The 27,146-nt window shown below is 33.8% G+C and overlaps 1 protein-coding gene across 1 annotated transcript in view; it reads left to right on the top strand.

Annotated features, from left to right (window-relative positions):
* Positions 1-27,146, top strand: part of LOC114046103 (gamma-tubulin complex component 3) — a 144,861-nt gene that overhangs the window by 103,128 nt on the left and 14,587 nt on the right. The window contains exons 15-19 of the mRNA XM_027866356.1: positions 795-930; positions 1,421-1,489; positions 5,985-6,120; positions 23,373-23,461; positions 23,622-23,753. Coding sequence (XP_027722157.1) covers positions 795-930; positions 1,421-1,489; positions 5,985-6,120; positions 23,373-23,461; positions 23,622-23,753 — 562 coding nt within the window. The remainder of the gene's footprint in view (positions 1-794; positions 931-1,420; positions 1,490-5,984; positions 6,121-23,372; positions 23,462-23,621; positions 23,754-27,146) is intronic.

The raw sequence follows: 27,146 nt of genomic DNA, 5'->3' as shown, positions 1-27,146 counted from the left end.
GTGTGTGTGTGTGTGTGTGTGTGTGTGTGTGTGTGTGTGTGTGTGTGAGAGAGTGAAATCATCATTTGGAATATAAAGTTAGAATTTGGTACATTTGGTATAATCTAGAGCTATAAAATAAGTTTATTATGCTAAAGTATTTACATTTGTTTCTTCCTAAAGGTATGTTTTTGTATTTCTTTAGGGGAATTTGATATTTATATCTTCCTTAAACTAATTATAGAGGAATTGACAAGCTAACTCTGTGTGTGTGTGTGTGTGTGTGTGATGGCAAAACCTATTTGTGTGTATATCTATGAATATCTGTGTATGTATACACACACATATGTGCACATGTCTGTATATAGGTATGTCAGGGCCTTATGAAATGAAAGGGATATGTTTATAATTGATGATGAAAGGCTTTATTCTTAAGTTTTTAAATCTGTGCCAAACACATAATAAATGCTTGATGAATCCTTATTGAATGAATGAATTCTAACGGGTAAAAATGTTATCTCACTTATTTGGAAATATATATGATAAATAAGCATTTGAAAATGCAGACATCTTATAATGGAGCACTTTATAGCCTTTTGAGGGTTGTGATATTTGAATGCTCAAAGTGAATTAAAACTAAATTTGTTTTGAGGTATGCCAAGTATTGGGAATCGATTTTGGTGATAATGTTTGAAATAATTGGAGATATCCTATCTTAAAACCAGGTAAATTTATCCTGTGTTGTGATGCTTTAGTTATCAAAATACTTTTTAAGCACCTAATTATTTCTTTAAATGTGTCTTTTTATCTGTCAGACCAGAGCTTGTCCGTCCAGCTACCACTTTGTATCAGCATAACTTGACAGGAATTCTGGAAACTGCTGTCAGGGCAACTAATGCACAGTTTGACAGTCCTGAAATCCTTAAACGACTGGATGTTAGGCTTCTGGAGGTATTTTGACCTTGTCCCTATTTAAAACGATATATGCCAGTTACAAAAAAGGTTATCAGAATGAATTTTGTGTTAAAATAGAATGTTGCATTTAATACTTTTACTGGCACTGAAGATATTTTGGGGGGTGGGCAAGGGACAGATTATAAAATGTTGAATATAATTTATCATCAAATTGATGTGTTTAGTGGTAGAATAGATTTTTCAGAGGCATGATAATTGTTCATTTGTAATAAAAATCAAGATAAGTAGTTTTTTGCCTTTCGTTGTTTGAAGTGTTTTTTTAAATTATATGAGGCATATCTTAATTATGTATATTTTTTGTCAATAGAAAAAAATGGAAATTAACCCAAAACTTACTTATTTACAAAACAAATCTGTCTACTGTTACCACATTGTGACGATTTTCACAGTTTACACATTATTTTGCTTTGTTTTCTCCTTAGGAAGAATAAATAAGATCTTTAGCACAATTTTTTTTTCATACTAGGTATCTCCAGGTGATACTGGATGGGATGTGTTCAGCCTAGACTATCATGTTGATGGACCAATTGCAACTGTAAGATCATTTTGTGTATTTGTATAGCATTCATAGTTGCTTAGATGGCTAAATATTTTGTTATTTTTAAATGGACTTTCTACTGTAAGAAATTCTGATTAAAGTGATCACTTGGCATCGGGGATATACCCATTGAATGAACACTTAAGCCAAAACTTCAATTTCTTTAAATTTTTAATGAGTGCTAAAATGCCCCATTATTAAAAACATTCTTTTAAAAAATAAATCATTTGTTCTCTTGTAGATTTCAGCAAGTACTTAATAAATGGATTGTTCATTTTATTCTATTATTCCTAGACTGTAGCAACTAATTTGGGATAATTTGCAAGAAACTATAAAATGTATTTCAGGGGAATCATATTTGTACTACTTAAATAAAATTTGATATGTAGTATTCATTTGAACTGATGAGAAAATAGCTGTACTATTGTTCAAAGTGCTTTTTACCATATATAAAGAAATGTACTATTTCTTTTAACACTTATCAAAGAACAAAAGTTTGACCAGCATAGTTGTCTTCTTACAGATGTGTAAAGGCAGAAGTAGCTCTTCTTAACATGGCTGGTTTTTTTTTTTTTTTGCAGAGGTTTTAACATATTGTTATTGACTAGTATCTTTTTGAACTTAGAATCAATAGATCAAAAATTAGGTATTTGATATCTTCACTTGGCCAAACTTTATATTACAATATAGTTAAAACTAATATTGTTTGGACATCTTATTATCTACCTAGAAATCTTAGAAGAGCCCTAATCCAAATGATCTGAATCACACTGATTTCTTATACCTCTAAAATTTAAATCACTATTGCCATAGCCATGTCAGTGTCCCTTCTAGCATGATAAATTAGGTTAACAGCTCCTGTGCTACTGGCGTCATATTAATTCTGTGAAATATTGACTGTTAGTGAAATTTTTCTTCCTTTAAATTCCTAAATTGGTACTGTTAACCTGACTTATATAATAATTAAAATTATATGATTTATTCTTAAATTTGACTTTATTAACATACTTAGCTTATAGACATTTAGTTATCTTCCCTGAATAACCTACTAAAGTACATTTTGTTAAGTGCATCATTCTAAATAACATGACTTTTTCTGTCTATTTTCTATACAAACTATGCATATTTTTGCTATGCATTTTTTTGCTGGCTAAAATCAAGCAGAGATTAGGTTTTCCTATAAGGCTTAGAAAATAATCTAAGATTTAATATAAAAGAAATGTATTTGCAAGTACTCATGTTAGATGATGTACATTTGATATTTTTGCATAGTGTAAAGGATACCATATTAAATTAGATGAATGCTTTACAGAAGCTTAAGTGCTTAGAGAAATAGGTATCCTGTGGAGAAAATCTTTTAAATCACTGAACATTATCTATATGTGTGATCTCTAAATTATTTCATAATGTTACAGGACTGAATAGCAATGCAAAGGCATATATTGTTGTTCATTTAACACTATAGAGAAACTCTTTGAACACTTGGTGAAAACTAGAATTTTTTCCACATTCTATCTTTTGGAAAATAGTCAAAGAACAAGAAAAACATATATCAAGAAGTAGTTTAAAAGAGGGAAAAATGATAAATGTTTGAAACATGTTCATATTCAGTAGATATTCAGACCTGTCTGCTATGTAGATATCTATAATACTGGTGTAGTGAGAATTAGTATTTATAATGATGGCCCTCATGTATCACAAGATTTTGAATCAACAAAGAAAAACCAAATTGCATAACAGCAATATAGCAGTTACAAATTTAATTGAACCTGTGTTTATGAGTATTTATTATTTGGTAAACATTGCAGAACACATGAAGATGTGCAAGATGTAGTCCTCACATTCATTCTAGGGACTTATATTTTTGTAGCAGAATGAGAGAAGTAATAACAGGATAAATACAAACACTGTAGCTCAGGACCACAGAAGAGGGAAAATTACTTCCAGGAAGATTATCAAAGAAGATTTTATGAAAGAGTTATTATCTGCGCTAGACCTTGATTCAACAAAGATATTCCAAAACTTAGCTTAGGTGGACATAGACCCCACCTTGTCTCCATATGGAAACACGTCTGGCTACCACAGCAGATTGTGGTGACTTGTATAATGTTCATAGGACATTCTGTATTGGGGACATCCTCCAAGTCTAAAGAGCCTCAACTTGACATCTATGAACTCCACATGCCCATTCATGTTCAGAAAGCAACATCTGTATGGCCAGACTCAATCAGGAAGCTATGTCATGGAAGTCAAAGCTGGAGCATTAGACCTCTGGGTCAATCAAATCTTAGAAACACCTTTGTCTTAGGGAAAAACTAGCCTAACTTGGACTAGTTGCATGGGGGAAAGTGTTAAGGATGTTGTTCCCACTACAGTTAGACACTGCAAATGGAAAAAGAGCTAGTACACCCAGAATTTTGTAGGAGAAACAGAAGAGGATGGATTGTATTTGTTACCCCAAGCTTTTTTCAGGAATAAAAAGCAAAGGAAAACTTTTTTAAACACCAGTGTCTATGTGATATTTTGTGCCTCTGAAACATGGAATCCTTCAGTCCCTAAGAAATTGCAGATTATTTCCAATGGAGAGATGAATGGTGGGCTAAAATGATATGTCATACATTACCACTGAGTAATTATGAGCAATGAAATATTTAAAAGAGAAGTATTATTGATTTTTATCAGTAAAGAAGTTCAGCTGATCATGTAGATAGAACTTGTGGTAACAGATAACTATCTAGTTATAGTCCTGTTAGCAGATCATTTTTGCTTTCTGAAGACCAACCTAGCTAATCATCAACAGACTGGCTCCAGAATTTGCTGATCATAGCAAATCATAAAATAAGGTATGTTATAGAATGACCCTCAGTCCTGTGTGGACTTCTTCTCCAGAGATCTGGACAGATTAGTGGGAAATAGGCACAGAGTACATACAACTTTTATATAGTTTTATGTAGTTTATAAACATCAGCTTAACTCTTGGGACTATACTCATTTGAACCTGAATGCTGCAGAATTATGGTGATCAAGTTTGGCATTCACAAAAGATAGAAGGTATCTCTCCTCCCCTTTGCAGAGGTAGGCAGATTGTGGGCGTAGAACAATGCCTATGTCAGAATTTTTAAATATGTTGTTTGATTTGGCAGAACTGGTTTTTACCCTTTAAAAATGTTTTTGTTAGAAGGGATCACTCTTTGTGAGGGGGAAGGCAAACAATGAATTGGCAAATGTAGGGGCTATAAAAACATAAGATTTCAGTAAAGTTTATTTGAAACATCTTTTTACCCATTCTTTTACATTCAAGGTCAGTCTTATCCAAGAAGTCTTCTATAACCCCTCCAGATCTTGTTCTCTCTTCTCTGAGCTCTTTTAACATTCACAGTTGTGCCACACACAAAAATAAACAGAGTCATATATAGAATTTTAGAGATAGATGGTACCCTAGAGATTTTCTAGTCCAGCTTCTACCTTTTTTAGGCAAAGAAACTGTAACTTACAGAGGTAAAGTGATTTGTCTAGGGTCTCCCAGTGAAAGAGTAAGTATTTGAACAAGAAACTTTATCTCCTAACTCTTTTTATCCAGTGTTCTCACTAAAACACCTTGCTTCCTTGACATATATTTGACTACTACAGAAATATTGCTGACCACTTCAGGTTCAACAAGTGCTTATTATATGCCAAACACTGTGTTAAGTACTAGAAATACAAAGACAAAAACAAAAACAAAAAAATAGTCCTTGCCCTAAAGGAGTTTACGTTTAATTGGAGGAAATACTCTATACACATATAAGTAAATATAAAATGTGTAATTTTGTAGATGGGGGTACAAAACTAACAATTGGGAAAATTATGAAAGGCTTTTTATTGGATCTAGCACTTGAGCTGATATTTGAAGTTGCAGTTCCTAGAGGTGAAATGAAGAACTTTCCAGGCAAGGACAACAGCCTATACAAAGATTTGGAGATGAGATGTTATATATAAGAATAGTAAGTTCTGGTAAATGGTGAATGAATGTCTTAGTGTGGCAATATATCTACCCCAAAGCCAAATATAAAGTATTTTACTTTTGAGATATCCAAATTTATGGAAGAACAAGTTATGTTCTAATAGGATTTTTTTTGGGGAGGGCTAAGCAGTGGGTCTAAGTGACTTGCCCAGGGTCACTCAGCTAGTAAGTGTCAAGTGTCTGAGAGCGGATTTGAACTCAGTTCCTCCTAACTCCAGAGCTGGTGCCCTATCCACTGGGCCACCTAGCTGCCCTTCTAATAGGATTTTAATAATAGCATTTTTGTCTTTTAATTGAAGATATATTTGATCATTTCTTTTCAAAACTTCACATTTGTGTAAATTGTACATTTTGTTCGTAGTTATATTGATTGTACTGCCATCTTGTAGTAGATTAGGTGTTAATAAATTTTCTTTATAAAACTGCTGAGACATAAAATATGTCTTTGTAAATGTTGGCAATACTTTAAGACTTTGCTGTTCTTTTCAGGTGTTTACTAGAGAGTGCATGAGTCACTATCTAAGGGTGTTTAACTTTCTTTGGCGAGCTAAACGGATGGAATATATCCTCACTGACATACGGAAAGGACATATGTGTAATGCAAAACTCCTGAAAAATATGCCAGGTAAAACATAAACTCTGTTTTACTGAATTTTCTTTTATAGATGAATCTGTTTATAGCTGATTCAAACTGTTTTTGCTGGATTCTTAAAAAAATAATGAAATCATATAATATGACTAAAGTTAAAAATCATTGCTAGTTTTTTTTTCTGTTTCTGCCTTTGAGGAAATTTAATTTAGTTTAGGCTCAAATACTCAATCAAGTCAAAAAATGTTTATTAAATATTTGCTGTGTGCCAGGCATTAGGGTAAGTGCTGGGAATTGAGAGACAAAAGTGAAATTTCATTCAGCTTACATTCTAACAGAGAAGATAATATGTGCATATGTAAGTATAGTATACACCAAATGTACATATATAAGTATAGTATACACCAAATGAATGCATTGTAGTTTTGAGACAAGTAGTGCTAGTTTCTTAGGGAATCAGGAAAGACTTTATATAGAAAGTAATGTGAGAGCTGATACTTGAAGGAAACCCAGGATTCTTAGAGGTAGAGGTAAGCAGAGAGGGAGTGTGTGTTCCAGACATGAGGTTTAGTCAGTGCAGAGGCATGGAGATGGGACTGTCATCTGCACAGAACAGCAAGTAAGTCAGTATAGCTAGTAATGTGATATTAGTGTGGATGATTATTTCTCAGAGTCCATTTCCAGGTCACTAATTTGCTGTAAACTCTTTCATTTTTGGTTTATTTTTCATTCTGCCATTCTTTGTTTTACTTCAGAAATGTAAATGAATACTTTTTTTGGATGATTTCTGTGTATGGTTGATCAAAGTTCATATCCTGAACATATTTTACAAGTGTATCAGTTACATTTCTTAGTCAAGATTGTTTTAGTAATTGTGTTGTGGTTCAAAAATCATAACATTAAATTATTCTTAGAATACTAACTTTCAGTTTTACAAAGCTGCATATAAATTTGATGGCAGTTGGCCAGGTTTTTGGATTGATAATTTGTGAGGTGTTAGTTAATAAGTGAGTAGAAAACTTATATTAAAGTTTTAAAATTTGTATGTATTTTTCTATACTAATGAGTTTTGATTTGGCTGAAACATAAAGTATTTTAGGAAACCTCCAAGGAAGCCTTATATAACCTTATCTCATAGTGATGTAATATAATGGAGAAAAAACTGTTGCTTCTTGAAGAAAGAGTTTGAAAACTTCTCTTCATTATTAGGTTAAAGACCTATCAGATTTAAGGGTTCAAAGACAATGTAATACTGGAAATAGAGAAAATCACACCATATCTAATCTTAACTGATTGAAGCAAGATACTACTTCTATACCTTTCATAATCACTTTATCATTCCACTCACCACAGCAACTAGTCCAAACCTCTTCTTCCCTCTTTAAGTTTCCCATGGTACCCCTACTCCTCTCACCCTTTTAGGTAAGGGACTTTCCTCATACTTTGCCAAAACTTGAGTACATTGAGCAAGAGCTCCCTTTTTTCCCCTCCTCATCATCTTGAATCACTCAGATGCTTTTCTCCACCATCTCCTCCTTCATTCTTGCCCCACCACGAAAAAGTGGCCCTTCTTGCTAAGGCAAAAATATCTCATACACCCTTGATTCCTAAGGCCATATACCCTAAGGCCTTATTTTGAGCTATCTTCTCCCTTTATACTATTCACTTGGTAACCTCTTCTGCTCCCATGGGTTCAGTTATCTATGCAGATGATTCCCAGATCTCTATATTCAGTCCTGAACTCTAATTTCATGTCACTGCCTTTTGTATGTCTCGAACTAATTGTCCCATAGACATTTCAAACTCAGCATATCCAAAAAAGGACTTACTATCTTTCTCCTAAACTCTCTCTTCTTCCAAACCTTCTTGTTACTTTTGATGGCACCACCTATACTCTAAGTCACCAAGGCTTGCCTCATTGGTGTCATCTTTAACACTTTACTTTTACCCCCATATACAATCTGTTGTTATGTCTTGTTGTTTCTACCTTGACAGTATTTCCTGTGTGTGTTCCCTATCTTTCTTCTCACACATCTTTCATCTTACTAAAGACCCTTATCATCTCAGGCCTGGGCTATTGCGATAGCTATCTATTTGGTTTCTCTGCCTTCTCTGCCCCACCACTCCCCCCATTTCCAATCCCTCCTCTTCATTTGACAAAGTGATTTTCTGAAAGCGTGGATCAGACCAGGTCATACTCTTCCCCGCTCCAGTGACTCTCCATTACTTCTAAGATTAAATTCAAAATCCTGTTTGATATTTAAAGCCCTGGTCTCTTCCTACCTTTCTAGTTTTCTTACACTTACTCCCCTCTATGTATTCTTTGATCCAGCAATGCTGGCATTCCTGCTGTTCTTTGTATGTGATGTTCCACCTTCTGACTCTATGCTTTCTCATTAGCTGTCCTTTTGCCTGAAATTCTCTCACTACTTCCTTCCCTGGATTCCTTCAAGATTCAGTAAATAATATCTCTCTTAAACCAGGAGCTAACATTATATATAATGGAAAAACTTTGAAACTTTTCCAGTAAGATCAGAGATATAGTAAAGCTGATCATTATCATTCCTTTATGTTGCAAACAACACATAGCAGTAAGATAAGAAAGAGAAATTGAGAGAATAAGCATAGGCATAGAGGAAATATAATTATTACTTTTTTTTAGATATGATGATTTACTGAGACTTTAAAAAGTCAACTAACATAAATTTAAACAGTAACTTCAGGGTATAAAATAAATTCACATAAATCATCAGCATTCCTTTATGTTGCAAACAACACATAGTAGATAGAAAGGGATTCCATTCAAAATAATGACACTGTATAAAACATTTAGGAATCTATCAAGACACACATATGAATCCAACTATAAAACACTCTTTACAAAAATAAGAGGCCTATGTAATTAAAGAAACATTCATTGTTCATGAGTAGGTCATGCCAATGTAATTTAAAAGACGATGCTACCTAAATTAATTTGCGTATTTAATTGCCATACCAATCAAAAAGATTATTTCATAGTGCTAGGAAAAACATTTTTAAAAAATTGAAAGTTACCTAGAGGAAAAAAAGATTAAGAATCTTAAGGGAAGTAATTTAAAAAGGGAGAAAGAAGGGAGCCTAGCAATACTAGATCTCAAATTATAATACAAAATAGTAACCATTAAAATAATCTGGTACTGATTAAAGATAGAGGTTGATCAGTGGAGCAGATTAGATATATAACATACAGAGGAGACAGATGTAGTAGTCTAGTGTTTGATAAACCCAGCTACTAGGTATTCCAGTATCCCAGCTACTGAGATAAGAACTCACTGTTTGACAAAACTGCTAGGAAAACTATAAAGCAGTCTTTATAGCAAAGCTGGTTTATAGACCAGCTTCTCACACCATATGCCAAGATTATGCCAAATAGATAAATGACTTTGTCATAAAAGATGACATTACAAGCAAAGTAGAGGAAGGAATTGCCCTTTACAGCTATTGAGCTTATGATCAAACAAGTTATAGAAATAATCACAGAAGATGAAATGGACAATTTTGATTATATAAAATTTAAAAGTTTTTGCACAAACAGGATCAGTGCAGTTAAAATTAGAATGGAAGCAGTTAACTGGAAGGGGGTAATCTTAGTAGGAAGTTTCTTTGATGAAGGCTTTATATTCAATATAGATAAAGAACTGATTAAAAAATATAAGAATATGAGCCATTCTTCAATAGATAAATGATCAAAGTATATGAACCAGCAGTTTCAAAAGAAGAAATCCAGGCTATCAACAACCATATGAAAAAATGCTCCAAAACACTAGTAATTAGGGAAATGCAAATGAAAGCAACTCTGGAATTCCATCTCATACCTATCAGATTTGCCAAGATGATTAAAAAGGAAAATGACAAATATAAGAGGATCTGTGGGAAAACAGGTACACTAACACATTGTTGATGGAGCTGTGAATTAGTTCTGAAAAGCGTTTTGGAACTATTACTAAAAAGTCACTTAATAGTACATAATCTAGGCATATGTCTAGTGATACCACTATTAGGTTTATACCACAAAAATATCAAAAAAAGAGAAAAAAGCCCCATATGTACAAAAATAGTTATAGCTGCTCTTCTCATAGTAGCAAAAAGGTAGTAGTTTAAGGAGGTTCCTACTTATTATAGAATGTCTAAGCAATTTATGGTATATGATTATAATGGAATATTATTTTATTAATAAGAAATGGCAAAATGAATAGCTTCAGAGAAACCTGGGAAGACTTACATGAACTGATGCAGAGTAAAAGTTAGCAAAATGAGAAGTACAATTTACATAACAATTTTGAAAATCTCTGATAAATGGAATTACGAACTGTGATTATAGAAGACTGAAAATGAAGCTACTTTCTGCAACCTGACAGAGTGGTAATGAACTTACAGTGCAGAATGAGATGTATGTTTTAGGATATTGCCAGTGAAGGAATTTGCTCAACTGACTGTGCATGTTGTTATGAAGTCTTTCCCCTCTCCCTCTTTCCTCTCCTCACCCCCTCCGTCCCTCTCTTCTCGTCTTCCTCTCACTCTTTTATCCTTTTCTCTCCCTTACCCCCTCCCCTACTTTCCCATTCTCTCATTATTTTTCTTTTATATTCTCCTTTTTATTCTCATTTTCTCTTCTTCTTCCTCCTTTTATTTCCCTCCCCCTTATTTTACACTCTTTTTTTCTTTATTTTGTTGTTCAGTTGAGGGAGAGTAGGAACACCAAAAAAATAAAGTTAATTTAAAAAAAAAAGCTTCTGCTCAAATCTCACTTTCTGCAAAAGATCTTTTCTGGTTTTTCTCTTCTCATCTCCCCCTGCCCTGCCTTGGTTTAAGAGACTAGATTGATTAATACGGTAGCACCGACTTAACAGGAATGGAAAAGAAGAAAACAAGGTATAACTTCTTTCCAACTTTAGCCATGCTTATGGTAATAATGATAGGTGGAAATGAGGATACTGTCACGGACATTAGAAATTCCAGCATTTGAAAGGGCTGTCTATCTTCAGCAACCCTTTGGCTTTTGGATTGTATCAGAATGTCATGTTGTGCAGTTGTTTATGTTTCTCAAATATTGGCAGAAGTAGGAATAGCTTATTATCTTTTTTTAGGTGAACATTTAAAAGTTTCTTCAATTTGTACATAGTTGTTTCTTCCCTTTTTTTTTTTGGAATACTATTGAATAGACCAATTCTTAAGTGGTAAACTTTCATAGGAACTGCTGTTCCTTCTCTATAATGGTATCTTTAATGTTTTCTGATTTAGATCAATTTTGCATTATATAAATATTTTGTCATCATATCAGTCTTCTGTTTTCAGAATAAAGCTTGAATCTTCTGTATTATTTTTAGCATTGAAAGATAAGAGTTCTGTAGCAGTTGTAAGAGTATGTAGTAAGAATGAATTTTTTGTGGTCTGATATTAGCTTGTCAGTGTCTTGATAATGAACTAACTTTTTTGCTTCTATTATTTTCCTTTATATTTAAAGATAACTTTACTTGCTATATGTCCAAACCAATCTAACAACATTTATTAGATGCTACTTACTATGTGCCAGGCACTGTACTAAGTACTAGTGATACAATTAAAATGAAAAACTGAGCTTACAATCTAAAGGGGGAGATAACACACAAAAGGAGGCAGGAAAATGGGGCAAGGGAGGCACCTCTAGGCAGTACTTCTCCTGGGGGCACCTTGTTCCTTGGAGTTGAAACCAGGCAAAGCAGTAGATGTAAAGTGGAGTGAACTGAAAGTCAGTTTCTACCATTTACAGAGAAAGGCATTGGGAGGAATTTGGTATCCCACCCTCCAACCCTCTAGTAAGAGGAAGAGGGAGGCTCAGGAAGATGATTTCAGTCAAAACTTGATTTAACAGCCTGGTGGTGAGATTAGAAGTGATGACCAGATGCAGCTAGGTGGCGCAGTGGATAGGGCACTGGCCCTGGAGTCAGGAGGACCTGAGTTCAAATACAGCCTCAGACACTTGACACTTATTAGCTGTGTGACCCTGGGCAAATCACTTAACCCCATTGCCTAGCAAAAAAAACAAAACAAACAAAAACAAGGAAGTGATGACCTTATCCTGGAATAGGAATCTTGTTCCCTGGAGTTGAAACCAGGCAGAGAAGCAGATGCAAAGTGGAGTGTGTATATAGTTTGGACTCTAGTAGGAAATGACTTGAAGAAGTGATGTTTTGACAGCTTCTTTCCCATGATACTATAAGATTAAAAAGGTCAAGACTCTTATAAATTACTAGACACAAATCGACATATTTATGGCAATATACAAAAATGCAGAAAACATGCATATGAGAACAAAGAAATGATTGCATTTTGGCTTTTTGCGGTGAATTGTTTCTTTCATAAGTAGAATGTTAAGGGAATAATCCTTTTTTGGTCACTGTTATCTATGGCAATGTCATCTTAAATATAAACATGTAAAGTCTTATGTTCATTGTAAAAAGAATGTCACCTATCTTACACGATAGGCCATAATAAAAATTAAGTTATAGAGCTCTAAACTATGGACATTCAAGGAGCATACTTCACAAGTTTTTTTTTTTTTTTAAATTTGAGACACTCCTTGATTCAGTTCTTTAGAGTAAAAAAAAAAACTAAATTCAGAGAAACCTCTCCTCCTCCCCTGAACCTTTCGATGAGGAGACTCCATTGGAAAATAAAAAGAGAAAAACAAAGCCCTTGTATTAAATACATCAAGCGAAACAAATACCTACATAATCTGTATTTAAAAATGTATGTCTTATTCTGCAAGATGTGGGTAGCATGATTCGTTATCAGTACCCTGGAATCATAGTTGGTCATTGCACTGATCATAGCTTTCAAGCCTTTCAGAGTTGTTTTTATGATGTTATTGTATAAATTTGTTCTTCTGGGTTTGCTCAGTTCTGTTTCCTTATGTTCATACAAGTCATCCTACGTTTCTTTGAAACGGTCCATTTCTTCATTTCTTACATTGCAATGATATTATGTTCATATATCATAATTTTTTAAGTGATTCCCGTCTCCATTTAGTTTTCAGTTCTTTGCTGCTTTTACTACCACTACAAAAAAACCTGTTGTAAATATTTTTGTAAGTATGGATCTTTTTTCTGTCTTAGATGTGTTTGGTATATTGACCTAATGGTAAGTATTGAAGGATTTTTAAAGGAGATATACAGTTTCATAGAACGTGCTGACTTCTTTGGCATGGTTCCAAATTGCTTTCCAGAATGGCTGGATATTTTCTTAGTTCCACCAACAGTGAATTAATGTGCCTTTTTTTTGCCCCCCCCCCACAGCCTCTATAATAATTGACCTTTTTGTGTTTTGTCATCTTTGTCGGTCTTATGGATGTGAAGTGAAACCTCAGATTTGCTTTAATTTGGATTTCTAATTTTTTTTTATTTGATCTTTTAGGATTCTCTTGATAGAGCATCATGTCACCTACAAAAAGTGATCATCTTCTTTCTCCTCTAATTTTATTCTCTTAATTTCTTTTTCTCATCTTATGCTGTAGGTGATGTTTCTAATACGACATCAAATAGTAGTGGTGATAATAGATGTCATTGCTTCACCCCAATCTTATTGGAAAGGTTGTTGGCTTTTATCCATCACATATAATGAAAGCTCTTGCTTTCACTTAGATATTACTTAACATATTGAGGAAAGCCCACTTATTCCTTGTCTTTTTTTTTTTTCTAATGGGAACATATGTTGGATTTTGTCAAAAGTCTTTTTAGCATCTAGTGATCATGTTGATCATGTGGTTATTTTTGTTATTAATATTCTCTACCATATTTATAATTTTTTATATTAAGCTAACCCGACATTATAGGCTCTAGTCTACTTGCTAGTATCTTATTTAATTTTTTTTTATATTATTTTTCATTGAGGATATTGTTCTATAGTTTTTTTCTTAGTTTTGTCTTTGTATGTTTTTCATGTATCAGGATTGTGTTTGAAGGGATTTTTTTCCCATACTTTTGCAAATAGTATGTAATATTTCTTTGACAGAAGTTATTTTGTTTGATAGAAGTTATTTTCTTAATCTATTTTGGTCCTATGGGTTTTTTCCCCATTCTTTGGGAGTTCAAGTTGTTGACGTGTTCAGTTTCTCTTTATGATATTGTTATTTAAATAACATAGCTCTGTTAATCCAAATATTTTATATTTTTGTAAGCATTCATTTCATCTAAGTTATCAATTGTTAGCATATAATTAGATAAAATAGTTTCTGATTATTTCCTTTATTTTATCTTCAATTGTTAAGAATTCTTCTTTTTCATTGTAACAGGACTAGTTTGATTTCCTACTCTCTTTCTTAATCAGACTAGTTAATTTTTTATAAGTATTGTTTTTTAAAACAGCTTCTAATTTTATTTAGCTATTCAGTGCCTTTTTTTGCTTTCATTTTGTCAATCTAATTTGATTTTTAGATTTCCTACTTTGGTGTTATTTGTAATTTTGTTTTTTGTTTATTTTTGCTTTTCTAGTTTTTTTTTCACATCAGATTCATTGATTTGCTTTATCTTTTGTTGATGAAATCATTTAGAGTTAAAACAATTTCTATTCTATTGATCCGTTTAGATATAGATGAGCTATGTGGCCTAGTGGGTGGAGTATTGGACCTGGAGTCAGGAAGACCTGAGTTCAAATATGACCTCAGACACTTACTAGCTATATGACCCTGGACAAATCACTTAACCTGTGTGCCTCAGTTTCTTCAATTCTAAAATAGGGATGATAATAATAGTACCCACCTTCTAGGGTTGTTGTGAGGATCAAATGGGATAATATTTGTAAAGAACTTAGGACAGTGCCTGGTATAGGGTAGGCATTTAATAAATGCTTGTTCCTTTCCCCTTTCTCTAATTTCATACCAGTATTAGTGGGATTTGAAACAAAATAAATGAGTCATCAAGCTCCAAAATGTCTTAATTAATCCATCAGTCAACAAGCATTTATTAAATGCTTATTACATGTTAGATGCTTTGTTAAATTCTGGAGATACAAAGAAAAAAAGACAGACTCCCTGCTCTTGTGGAGCTTACATTCTAATGTGGGAAGCAATATGTATTTAAATAAGTAATATTAGATGAATACAGAGTAGATGGAAAGATTGACATTTGGCCATTTAGGTTTGGGGGAAAAGATAAAGAGTTTTGAACATGTTGGGTTTGAGATTTTTATGGGACATTCAGCTTGAAATGTTCAGTAACCCAGCTGGTGATGTTTATAAAGCATTGTATAGAGACTAGGGGTGAACACATAGATATGAGAATCAGAATAGAGCTGATATTTCAACCATTGAGAGAGCTAATGAGTTCATGAAGAGGACCTAGAACAGAGCTTATGAGTCAGCGTTGGTTAGTATGCTTTTACAGATGAAGATCCAGCAGGGAAACTGTGAAGGAAATTGTAGAGGGTACTCAGCAGAAGTACATTATCAACAGCATAAAATGTTGCAGAGCACCCAAGAAGGATGAAGATTGAGAAAAGGCCATTAGAAGAAAAAAAAAAATATTTTTTTCATCATCATTTTGGCACAGGCTGTTGGCTCACTGGTCCTTGGTTTGATTTTATTGAGTCTTCATGGTAATAATTGCTATGGAAGGCTCTGGTACAGTGGGATATAATGGAAAGAACATTGTCTCTGGAATCAAAAAAACAGTTTTCAAATCCTATGTCTGACACTTACTACCAATGCGATTCAATTCACTCAGCTCCCTGGGCCCTCGATTTCCTTGCCAGCAAAGTGAGGTGGTTGGACTGGGCGGCCTCTGCAGACCTTTCTAGTTCTGGACTTATTATCCTTCCTTCTCTGATTCCTCTCCTGGCTCCATTCCAGGCTGTCCCCACCACGCCACGCCACCGTAGCTTCCTCCCTCTTCCCCCAGTCAGAGACCCCTCCCTTCCCTGGCCGGGTCAATTCCAACATGTAGTAGTCACTTAGTAATTTTTAAATGGAATTGAAATCTTACTCAGTTAATGAGCAGCAGAAGACAACTGATAACTCTGTCAAGCTCACATTCCTACTAAACCGGTCTGTGACCTATAACTCATATTCATCTTATAACCCACTATATACCCCTCTTTTTCTTTGTCTTACTTTTTTTTTAACCCTTTCTTCTTCTGCTCTTCTTTTTCCCCTCTGTCTGGGTACACCCACACACCCACACCCACACCCACACACACACCTACCTTTTAAGTACAACTTTTTCTTTTCCCTTTTACTCATTACTGTTTCTTCATTGTTTTAATCCTGTTTCTCATCTTTCTTTCTACTGTCTTATTTAATTTCTTCTTTCTCTACTCCTGGCAATAATGAAAAAATGAAGTATGAGTTTCTTCTCTTTAAATTTAAAAAGGTAGATTGAGTATTTTATACTTTCCTAAGAGAATTATCTAGATTAAATGTTTTTTTGTATGTGATTCTTGACTAATTTGTTTTCCTGTTAATACTAGCCAGTTAAAAAATGGTTTTACCTCCCTGTTTTAGACTTTTACTGTATTATTCTTTTGTTCTGGACTGAACAAGTTTAGTAAAAGTTACACATGTTTCAGAAGAGGGCTATAAAAATGATTTAGAAAGTTGAAAAGTAAAATCTAAAAATTATCTCAGTGCCTTGATCATGTTATAATTCACTTGAGAAGCGAATGCAAATGAGGAACTTAATAAAACCTGTGGTTATTTTATGCTAATTGAGAGGAAAAAACATTCAGAATTAGTGAAAAGCCTGACTCATAGGATATTTCAAAGTTTTATTCAATTCAAATATATAGACTAACTTAAACTAAGTACTAAGTGTTTCCAGCTACAAGTTCTGCTAGATGTATTTTAATTAATAGATTACTCATTTATAACTAGTTGTATCCATTTGTTAAAATTTGCTGAAACCCTTGAAAACAATTTGTTTTGTAAAATAAGTTAAACCTGGTTCCAGAAAATTTGTTTTATTATTAATTTACCTAGTAGAATATTTCTTCATATAGTACAAAAGTTGTCCAACTGACACAGCCTGAACTAATGAAATTCAGGTTAATGAGCTTTTATTGTATTAAAAAGGAAATATTACATAATATAGGAAATATTTCTCCATTTTAACTTTTTATTTTGTCCTCAGCAATATACTTAAAGTGTATTTTTGAGATACTTTAAGTTAGAGTCAAGGAAAATAATCATAAGAGAGTTTTCTAGAAGGGATGTCTTTTACTTGGAACTTTAAAGACATATGGCTTTAACTAATCTCACAGTGGCTGCATATAGTAGATATATGAATATTCATTAAATTGAATCTACCTTAAAGCTCCATCAATAAGTAATTCTGGGAAAGTTATTGTTTCCCTTCAACTTCCACACTGTCCACATGTGGTCTGTGATAATGGATGAAGCTTGAAAGGAAATAAGATTGGTTCTTGGATTAATTTTTTGAAAAAAATTCATATAATAAAAATATTAAAAATAAACCTTTACTTCTTTATAACTGCTAAGATATTGGCCTGTTTTTGCCTTACGCTTTATTTTAAAAGCATTGCGGATCAAAATCAAATAAAATAGCATTTGGAAAAGATTTTATATCAGCAATGAAAATGTGATCTAAGACATATTGGACCAGCAGAGATGTTTGAAAACTTATAAACTTGAAGTTCTTTAAGCAGCCCCTAGAGGGCAGGAGAGAATTACAAATGAGTATTACTTATCTGTCTCGACAATCAAATAAACCAGAGAAGAAACAGCTCATTTTTTAATTTTTCCATATAGAATTAAATCTACAAGTTCATGTTAATTTAGTAGCATATAAGGCGTAGTTATTTGTTTGTTGGATCATTTTTCTTTTTGCATGTCTGATACTATAATAATTGTTCCCTAATATCATTGGGTAGCTTTGTTGTAGAAATTAGAGCTAGAAAGAATGAAGGAACATTAGAGCTAATTTATTAAAATCACGTCATTTTATCAGTGAGGAAACTTAAGGCCCAGAGAGGTCATGGTTTGCCTGCATTTTGGAGTTTTTCTTTATCAAATAAATTAGCATGTTAAACATAAGCTTAAAACATTTTTGGAGGGATTCTTTCTGAAGATCGAGATGGTATGAAGATGGATGTTTTTCCCTAGGAATTATTATGCAACAGTATATTAAACTATTAATTCTATGTGTAGTTTTTTTTTTTTTTTAGTTTTTATCTGACTTCTTACATTGGTGAAAGTGTTCAGTGAATTTTACATACAAAAAAATGTTGTGTCAGTACTTTGATATGACATTTTATTAGATTTATTTTTTGTTCTTGCTAATATCTACACAAATTAACTCTAAGTTTATCAATATTAGATACTTTACTTTAGAAGTGAAACATTAGAGATGTTCCCTGTATTCTTAATTGAGAAGAGGTTTTGGCCTCAAGAAGTGGCATGTTTCTAGAAAATGTATTATTAGTACTTGACATTTTGAAATGGTTTCAAAGAAGACACAACATATTGCTGAATTAACATTGGCTATCATGGCTTTTGAAAAGGGGGATCATTAGAATAGTTAAATGAGGCATGAATTAATAAATTATTGCACCTAAATCTATATCACCTTTATCTTATGGAACATCTAAAATAGCCTTTTGGGTTGTATTCCATAGTATGTGTTAATTTTTCTCTTAAAAACATATTTTTAGCTAAAGAAATCAATATAAGCAACCCAGAGTGGCTGGTAGCAGAGCATGTGAAGGGCAGAGTTCATAGAACAGTAGTTTGACCTACTAGAATCCATTTTTACTTTTTAGGTGTGTGTTGTATCTAGTTCCTCATAGATGTAGGAAAGGAAAGGCACCTGACTTGAAGAACCTTAGAGATGAAATTTTAGAAACTTTGACTGAAATGTGTACTGATCTCCAGGTCAGAAAAAGAGTTTTCCATTTTGTCTCTTATCCATTAGAAATGCTCCAAAAGAGAACCTAAAAACTATTGACTGTAACAGAATCATAAAACCTAAAATATGAGTTACCGTAGAATTATGGAAAAATCTTTTGTCATGGATAGAGAAATCCACTTAGAGATAGATATAAACGCATATTTTCTGGATAGAAAAGCATTAATAATATGGTTCCCAAGGGGTGATTCAGTGCTAGAAATGTACTTAATTAACACTTTCATGTAAGTGTTCTAGTAGAAGGTGAATAATGAAATCTTTGTTTACCAACCACATTACATGTTAGTAGCTAGCACCGTCTTAAACTAATATATACTAAAAGAGAAGGAACAACTGCAAAGGTATGATCATACTACATACTTCACTGACCTTGTGAAGTGTTCATTTCAGTCAGATCCTTTTGGTGCTTTCTTTGCCCAAGACCTGTAACTTCTCTTTCCTCCTTCCTCTACTTTCTGGATGGGCAAACTCACAAGAGAGGGAAGACAAGTACAAAGGGAAAAACACAGAGGGACAGCTTACTGACTCACCTAATGACCCTGCCATGACATGGTCCTATCCAATTTATGTTGCCTCTCTCCTGGGGATGCCTTGTGGTGGAATAGAAAGAGCAGTGGGGCTTGTTATAAGACTTAAGTTCAAATTCCATTTTGAATCTCTGCTAATTTATTAGCTATGCAACAATGAGCAAGTCCCTTAATTTCTGTGCCTTTCTGTTTCCTTATCTATGAAACAGGAATAAAAATCCTTTGACTTTCCATCTAGTACAGTTGTGAGGATCAAGTGATAAATTTGAAAACTTCTTTGTAAACACTGAATCACTGTATAAATATAAGCTTATATTAGTTGGTTGGACTAATTGGATAAAGAGCAACCTTAGAGTCAGGAAACCTGGGTTTCCTCTGACGTGAGCTTTGTGATGATGGGCTAGTAACTGAAAATCTCAGTGCAACTAAGACTTTTAACTGTAGGTGAGTCGCTGATCTGATCTGCATTGGTGGAGGGAATTTCTATAGGGAGAGGTCCTCATGCAGGTGAAATCACAGGTCCAGACCTCTTCTCCAAAAAGTACAACTAATAATAAGGTTGGTTCACAAATAGAAACAATAAAAGCCCTGCTTCTTGGAGCTTTTATGTACTTAAATGCAGTGTCAACATGAGAGAAGCTGGTGGTCTCTTCAGGGCTATTGACTATAGTTGTTACCTTTCTTTCCCATAGTTCAGTTCTACAACACCATTTTCTTAGTTAACACTAAGCTTTTTTCCTCTTAGCAAAATACAATTGGATAGTGAAAAACTGATAATCAGGTGGGTAGAAAAGTGATAGATGATTTTTATTTGTTAATGTACTTAGAGAATAATACTATAAAATAATAATGTAAATAAATGTTCACTGCCATGCTTTTGCAAAGGCTGCCTCCATGATTATAATTTACTCCCTTTACTTCCTAGAATTCTTAACTTTCTTCAGTGAATGAATGAATGGATGAAAAGCATTTACTATGTGTCAGGCACTTTGCTAAACATTGGGGATAAAAATATAAAAAAAAGTGAGCTAATCTCTGCTGCCTTTGAGGAGCTTGTATTATAGTAGAGGTTTAGGGAAACATACTTTGGTCTGGGAAGTTATAGGGCAGAGGAGGGCAGTTGATTGACATTGTCTTTCAAATGTAGCATTTTAATGGTAATATTGCTTTGGTTATAGTTCTCAGAGCAAGAAGTAAAAAGGCAGGGTAGGTATGCATTAGCAGGTAAATTGGCAAAAAGGTGACTGGTATGTGTATCTGGATGTGAAGCATGACCCGATCTGAGGCCACCTAGTTACAGTGGCCTTTGTGAATTTACACTCACAACCTAATGAGGACAGTTCAACCTCATAGACGTTACCAGACTGAGTGAATTAACTCCTCTTGGGCATGGTCTCTGGAAGTTTGGTGGGCTGAAGGTTGCAACAGCATGACTGATAGCACGATGATTCGGTTGGATAGCTGAGTGGGATTTAAAGTCCATGTGACAACTTCTCTGAGAAGCTTTTTCTGATCTTCCTTGTTAGGGCTCTTTTCCTCTTTAAATTGTCTTGTCTCTTATATATCTGTTGCATTCTCCCCCAGTAGAATGTAATTTCCTTGAGGGCAGACATTTTTCATTTTTATTTTCATATCTTTAGCACTAGCATATTACCTTGCATGTGGTAGGCGCTGAATATTAATACTTGTTAAATTGAATTGAATGGAAGCCAAAGGCATACTCCACCTAATATTAATTGATTCCCATGGAAACAAGATGTGATTTAAAATGATGTTATTGGGGTGACAGAAAATAATTGCTTCTTTAGGAACATTGTTATAAGTTGCAAATGGATAATCAGCTCAGTATTATTGTAGTGAGCTTGCATAAATTCATGGGTTGTTTTGGTTATAATGCATCAGTAATGCAGTTTGCTAAATGATATAGCTTGGGGCAACATTATGTGGGCATAACTCTATGCTTAGAGGATAGTGGGCTCTGTGTTACGGGTTATGACATACGAAAAAGACTTGAGTAATGAATATTGAAATTACCATCTTTCTCCCCAAGTAATTAAAATATTTGTAATTGCTGGTATAGTGTTTCACCTCTGGTTTTAGTAAGGGAGTCAGCTGTAGTAGTGAAGAAACACTGACCTAGAAGCAAGAAGACCAGGCTCTGGTCCTGCCTTTGCTACTGATTTTGGATAAGTCACTTTGCCTCTTTATGTCTCAATTTTCCCTAACCTAGGAAAATGAGAGTATTATTCTTTTGATCTCTAAGATGACATCTGTCTCTGACATTTTGTGATTCTGTGGAGAACTTAAAAAAAATCTTCTTGAAAATAACTAGTATAGTCCACTATAATTCTAGACTATGCTTTATCTAACTAGATATTCTCATACCTAGTTAGTTATATTTGAATAAAATAACTTTCTTTCCTATAATTATCAACCTCTTTCTGTCTTTAAGGATCTTCAGCTATTCTACATTTTTCTGTGAAGCCTAATCAGCTGGAAGCCAAGTGATGTTCCCTTCCTTCTTGTCCCTCTCTTTTGTTTTGCTAAATATGCAGATTATAAATATCAATTTGTATTTTGTACAAAGAACATGCATATAGTCTTATTATTCTGTCTTTGTGTATGTTGAATATTTATAGAGTTCTGAATATATACTTTATGCCTGTGTCTCAATGTTTATCTGTCAGAGATTATAAAAACAGAGGGTATGCAATGACCATGTCTCTTTTGTTGACTACACAGAAAACCCAGACTATCAGCACACCAAAATCTCTGTAAGGACATTTAATCACTTCCTTCAGAAAGCTGGTATAAAAATAAGATACGTCAGCAAACACAACTATTTTTAATATATGTTCATACTTTAGTTGTATATATATGTGGCTATTAAGAAGTCTAACTTAAATTTAAGTATTAAAATTTATAGTGCCTGTTAAACCAGAATTCACAGCTGATAGACCAATTCCTTTAAACTTATTTTTGGCTTTAATATACATTATATAGTAATGTTGGGGAAATATAAGACAATGATTTCTTAAACACTTAACTATATTAAAAATATAAGTATATACTATTTGATTACTTGAATAACTAACAAGAAAAGGGATTGGGTGGGTGGATTTTTAAAAATGTCAAATTTGACCCATTTTCTTGTAATTATTACTCTAGTGGGTTTATCTTTGATTTGATCCATCACATACTTTAGTGTAACATAATATGCTGTTACGGTCTTTGTACCAGAAATTAACAGTGGTGAGCAGAGAACTGCTGCTCAGTGGTGACCTTCAAACCTTTTGATGGTTTTATAATCGTATAAAGAATAAAAGCAGACTCTGAACTCATCCTTAACCTGTTTCAAAGGTTCATATTTCTCTCAGGTGGCAAGGTCATTTTTCAGTGCCTTGAAGAAATGTCATTTTTATTTCCAAATAGCTAGGGGAATAGTAAATGTTTCATGCACAGTAGGTATACTAATTGTAAAGAACCTATGAAGTAGGGCCAGTGTTTGTTCAAGGAATTGGAGGGTATTGATATAAGATTTTAATAACTAAATATTATGTACAATTTTATTTTATTTCACTTATCTTTTAGACTTGGGTAACAGTATTCTGGTCCTAAGGGATCATATGATACTATTTGTTTAAATGGTCAAGCCATTGTTTAGCTTGCATTGCACATAATTGATTAGAGAGGTCTTTTCCTTTTAAGAACAGGGTAGCATTATAGCTTGTGATTCTTTGACATATAAGGAAGAGGGACATTATAGTGCTGGTTTTAACTGCATCTGAGTTTGGCGTTTAACATATAAATTCTTTGGCTTCTTTTACAGAGTTCTCTGGGGTGCTGCATCAGTGTCACATTCTGGCGTCAGAAATGGTCCATTTCATTCATCAAATGCAGTATTATATTACATTTGAGGTACAATTTAACCATCCAATTTTTTTTCTTGGTTTAAGCAAGTAAGACGTTATACTAGTTATGACATAAGTATCTAAAAAAAGTGTTATTTTGTCTGATTTAAACACTAAGGCAGAGTACAACTCAATCAGTTCTGATTCCTCCCCCCCCCCCCCCCAAGGTACTTGAATGTTCATGGGATGAACTCTGGAACAAAGTCCAGCAGGCTCAAGACTTGGATCACATCATCGCAGCTCATGAGGTGTTCTTGGACACTGTCATCTCCAGATGTCTGCTGGACAGTGACTCCAGAGTAAGGCTTTTGATCTAATATTTCAGATTAAAAAAAAAAAAGAGATGTGGATGTTGCTTTCTTTCCTTGATTTGTACCACATGGAAAATTGTAGGAATCACTTCTATGCAGCTACATTCATAGTAATTAAAACATTTTTACTAAAGTTTGATGTTCAAGCTACACTGTTACTGAACAGCAGTGGAACAATAGTACTGAAACAAGAAGAACGTGCTTTAAAATGTCTAAAATAGATATTAAAATGGTAAAGAATAATAATACCTATTCATCTCCTAAGTGTAATAACAATATGCTATTGTATTATTCAAAATAGAAAAAGGATGTTTTAAGTTTAGTTTCTTTGATGGACCAATTAATCATCAAAGATGGTTTTGAGTTAGGAAGGGCAATACTAGAACAAAACAATTTATAATAACAATACTAGAACAAAACAAAATGTTATCTGTATCAGAATTTAGAAGACTAATGTAAGTACATCCAGAACTCCGTTTCCGTGTTATAGAAGATATTTATTTTCAGATTGCATATTTATTCTTTTGATGACTGCCTTATCTACTTTTCCCCATCTTCTTGCCTTGTCAGCATTTTGGGGGGTTAGAAGTATAGAATTTGGTTAATATATTTACACCAAGATCTGTGATTGATTATGTCAGAGTGGTTACTTCCTCCACTAAAACAGATTGAAAACCCCTCTGTGCCTTATTGACAGTCTTCATGAATTGCTATGGTTAAGCAATTCATCACTTTAAAGCTACCCTAATAACAAGCCTCTTTAAACTTAGCTAGGTTGCTCTAATGAGACATATAGTCATTAGGCCTGTTCTTGAAACCTTTTCATTTCTGGTATGGGACTTGCCAGACTTTGCACAGTGCCATCTCTTGACCGTGATGAGGCATCATAGTGGGAAGAAGATAATTTCTGAGATGACTAAATGCATAATGCAAAAAACAAAAGCATACTGTAAAACTTTTTGCCAGATCTCTTAAAATTTTTTAATATTTTTTTATGTTACCTTCATTTACAAATGTCTCCTTCTTCCCAGAGAGCCATCCCTTGTAATATAGACTAAGAGAAAAAGAAAAACATTACTGCAAAACCCAACACATCTACTAAATTTAACAATATGCTTTATTCCACCGTCAGAAGTACCCTACTTTTGCAAAGAAAAGAGGGTGGTATATTTTCTTATCTCTTCTTTGGGACTGGGCTTGTTCATCCTAAATTCTTCCTCTCTTTCTCCTTCTCTTTTTTCCCCTCCTTCCTTCCTGTCTTTTCCACCTCTGTTTCTCTATCCCTTCTTTCCCTCCTTTTCTCTTGTACGTTCTTTTTTCTTTCCATTTACATTATTTTGGTCACTGTGTCTATTGTTTTGCTAAACTACTTTTCTTCTGGGTTGCTCATCTTACTGAGATTTTCTGAAAATATAGTACAATTATGTAGCATGATTTAGAGAATGGAATATTCTGACTACATGTATTTACTTGTTAATTGAAATTAAGGCAGTTTTGCAATGAAATTCTTTAACTCAAGGATGTCTTCCTTTATAACAATATAGGGACCTGCCTTTAGGAAATCTCTCTTATGCACAGTTGGTTTAATTTAGAAATACAGCAAAAATCAGTGGGCAGTTAAATTAATGACTAAAATAGATAAGTCTCAAGTTGATTCTGAATCTCTTAAAATACCTTAAACCTGGATTAACTTTAGATAGAATATGAATGCAGAGAAATTTCAGAATATTTGAGAAATGTTGACTGACATTTTTCCATCTTCTTCAAAAAGATGTCATGGGAATGTTTGCTAAAATCCAGGTATACTCTACCACATTTTCCTGATCTACTCTAGTAATTTTATCCAAAAAAAAGTATAACAAGATTATCCTAGCATAGGTTATTTTTGTTATATCTGTCCCAGCCTACAGTGATTACTTTCAAAGTGTTCTCAAGATGTGGCTCACAAACATGCATTCTAAAATTTTGTCAGGAAATGAAGTCAAGGTTACTATCCTCCATTTTGAGAAATGTAATTTCCTCACTTTTTTGAAAATAAGTATATTATTTGCCCATCTATAGTTCTTCAACACTCCTTTTTTTCATTTTTTAAAAAGATCATAGTGACTCAGCAATAACATTAGCATCAGCACATTTCAGTTAACTTGAAATATAACTCTTCTAAGTCTAGTAACTTGAACTCATTGAGGGTTGCTAAGTAATATCCTTCTGTCTTGGGCATTATTCCCTTTCCAGTGTGAAGATCATTCTTTTGGATAGTGTGCTTATCACAGTGATCAGTACATAGTAAACCTTTAATAAGCTGCTTACTTGATAGAAAAATCGATGAAAATAGTTCAATATCTTATTGATGTCCATTAGATTTTTTCCATTCTCTCCCCTGCCCCCCTCCACCCCCAGCATTGATTTTAGTCCTACTTTGATCTTTCTCATGCCCCTAACATTTTTTTTTTTTTTTTTTTTTTTTGATGAGGCAGTTAGGGTTAAGTGACTTGCCCAGGATCACACAGCTAGGAATTGTCAAGTGTCTGAGGCCAGATTTGAACTCAGGTCCCCTGACTCCAGGGCCGGTGCTCTATCCATTGCGCCATGTAGCTGCCCCTACCCCTAACATTTTGTTAGAGTCCCTTTGGTTGCCATTGATGTTTCTCAGAAGTCTCAGCTAATCCTGTGCTTCAGCCTTTTTCTGATGTAATTATAATACCACTTTTTTTAATTGATCCTCACATACCTATTTGCATTCCCTATATGTAATTTGAAAGTTTGAGTTGGTCGGCGAAGTTACTGTGTTGCCACATTTCAACAACTCCTCTTTTTTTTACCTTATAAGAATGTATCTTCATTTTGTCAAAATTTCATTTTTAAGAGCGTCTCCTCCATCTTAAGCCACATTTCCCTAGAGAATCTTAGCCTAAGGGGACCTAAGTATCCTTTATTAGATTCTTCTCTCCCAAAGGGTCTAGCAAATGAGTCAGACTATTATGGGTATCATCTCCCTGATCATCTATCACAAATGGAGTGGTCACTTCCTTCTACAGTTTGTCATTTCTTTTTCAATCAGTTCTTCCTTATTGATCAAAATCAGGCATATGATAGCATTTTGCCTTGTTGCTCCCTTTCTGCCTCCTGAAAGATAAAATTATCATTAAGAGAAGTGAAGAATTTGTCAGCTGCCTTGACTGTAATTGAGAAAAAAATGTCTGACTAGTTGAAGCCCCATCACCAGGATAACCTATCTTCATACCAACATTTTCATCTGCTTAGGAAATCATCACCCTATTCCTTTTCTCCTAGTGCTTTGTAATATACCACCACCACAATATCTCTTCTTTTTTCCTTTTATTGATTCCTAGTCAAATGCTCTCCAGAATGCTTTTCCAC

Source organism: Vombatus ursinus, unplaced genomic scaffold (genome assembly GCF_900497805.2).
Source record: "Vombatus ursinus unplaced genomic scaffold, bare-nosed wombat genome assembly UNPS02014781.1, whole genome shotgun sequence".
Lineage (NCBI taxonomy): Eukaryota > Metazoa > Chordata > Mammalia > Diprotodontia > Vombatidae > Vombatus > Vombatus ursinus.
This window is presented reverse-complemented; position numbering and strand designations above follow the sequence as displayed.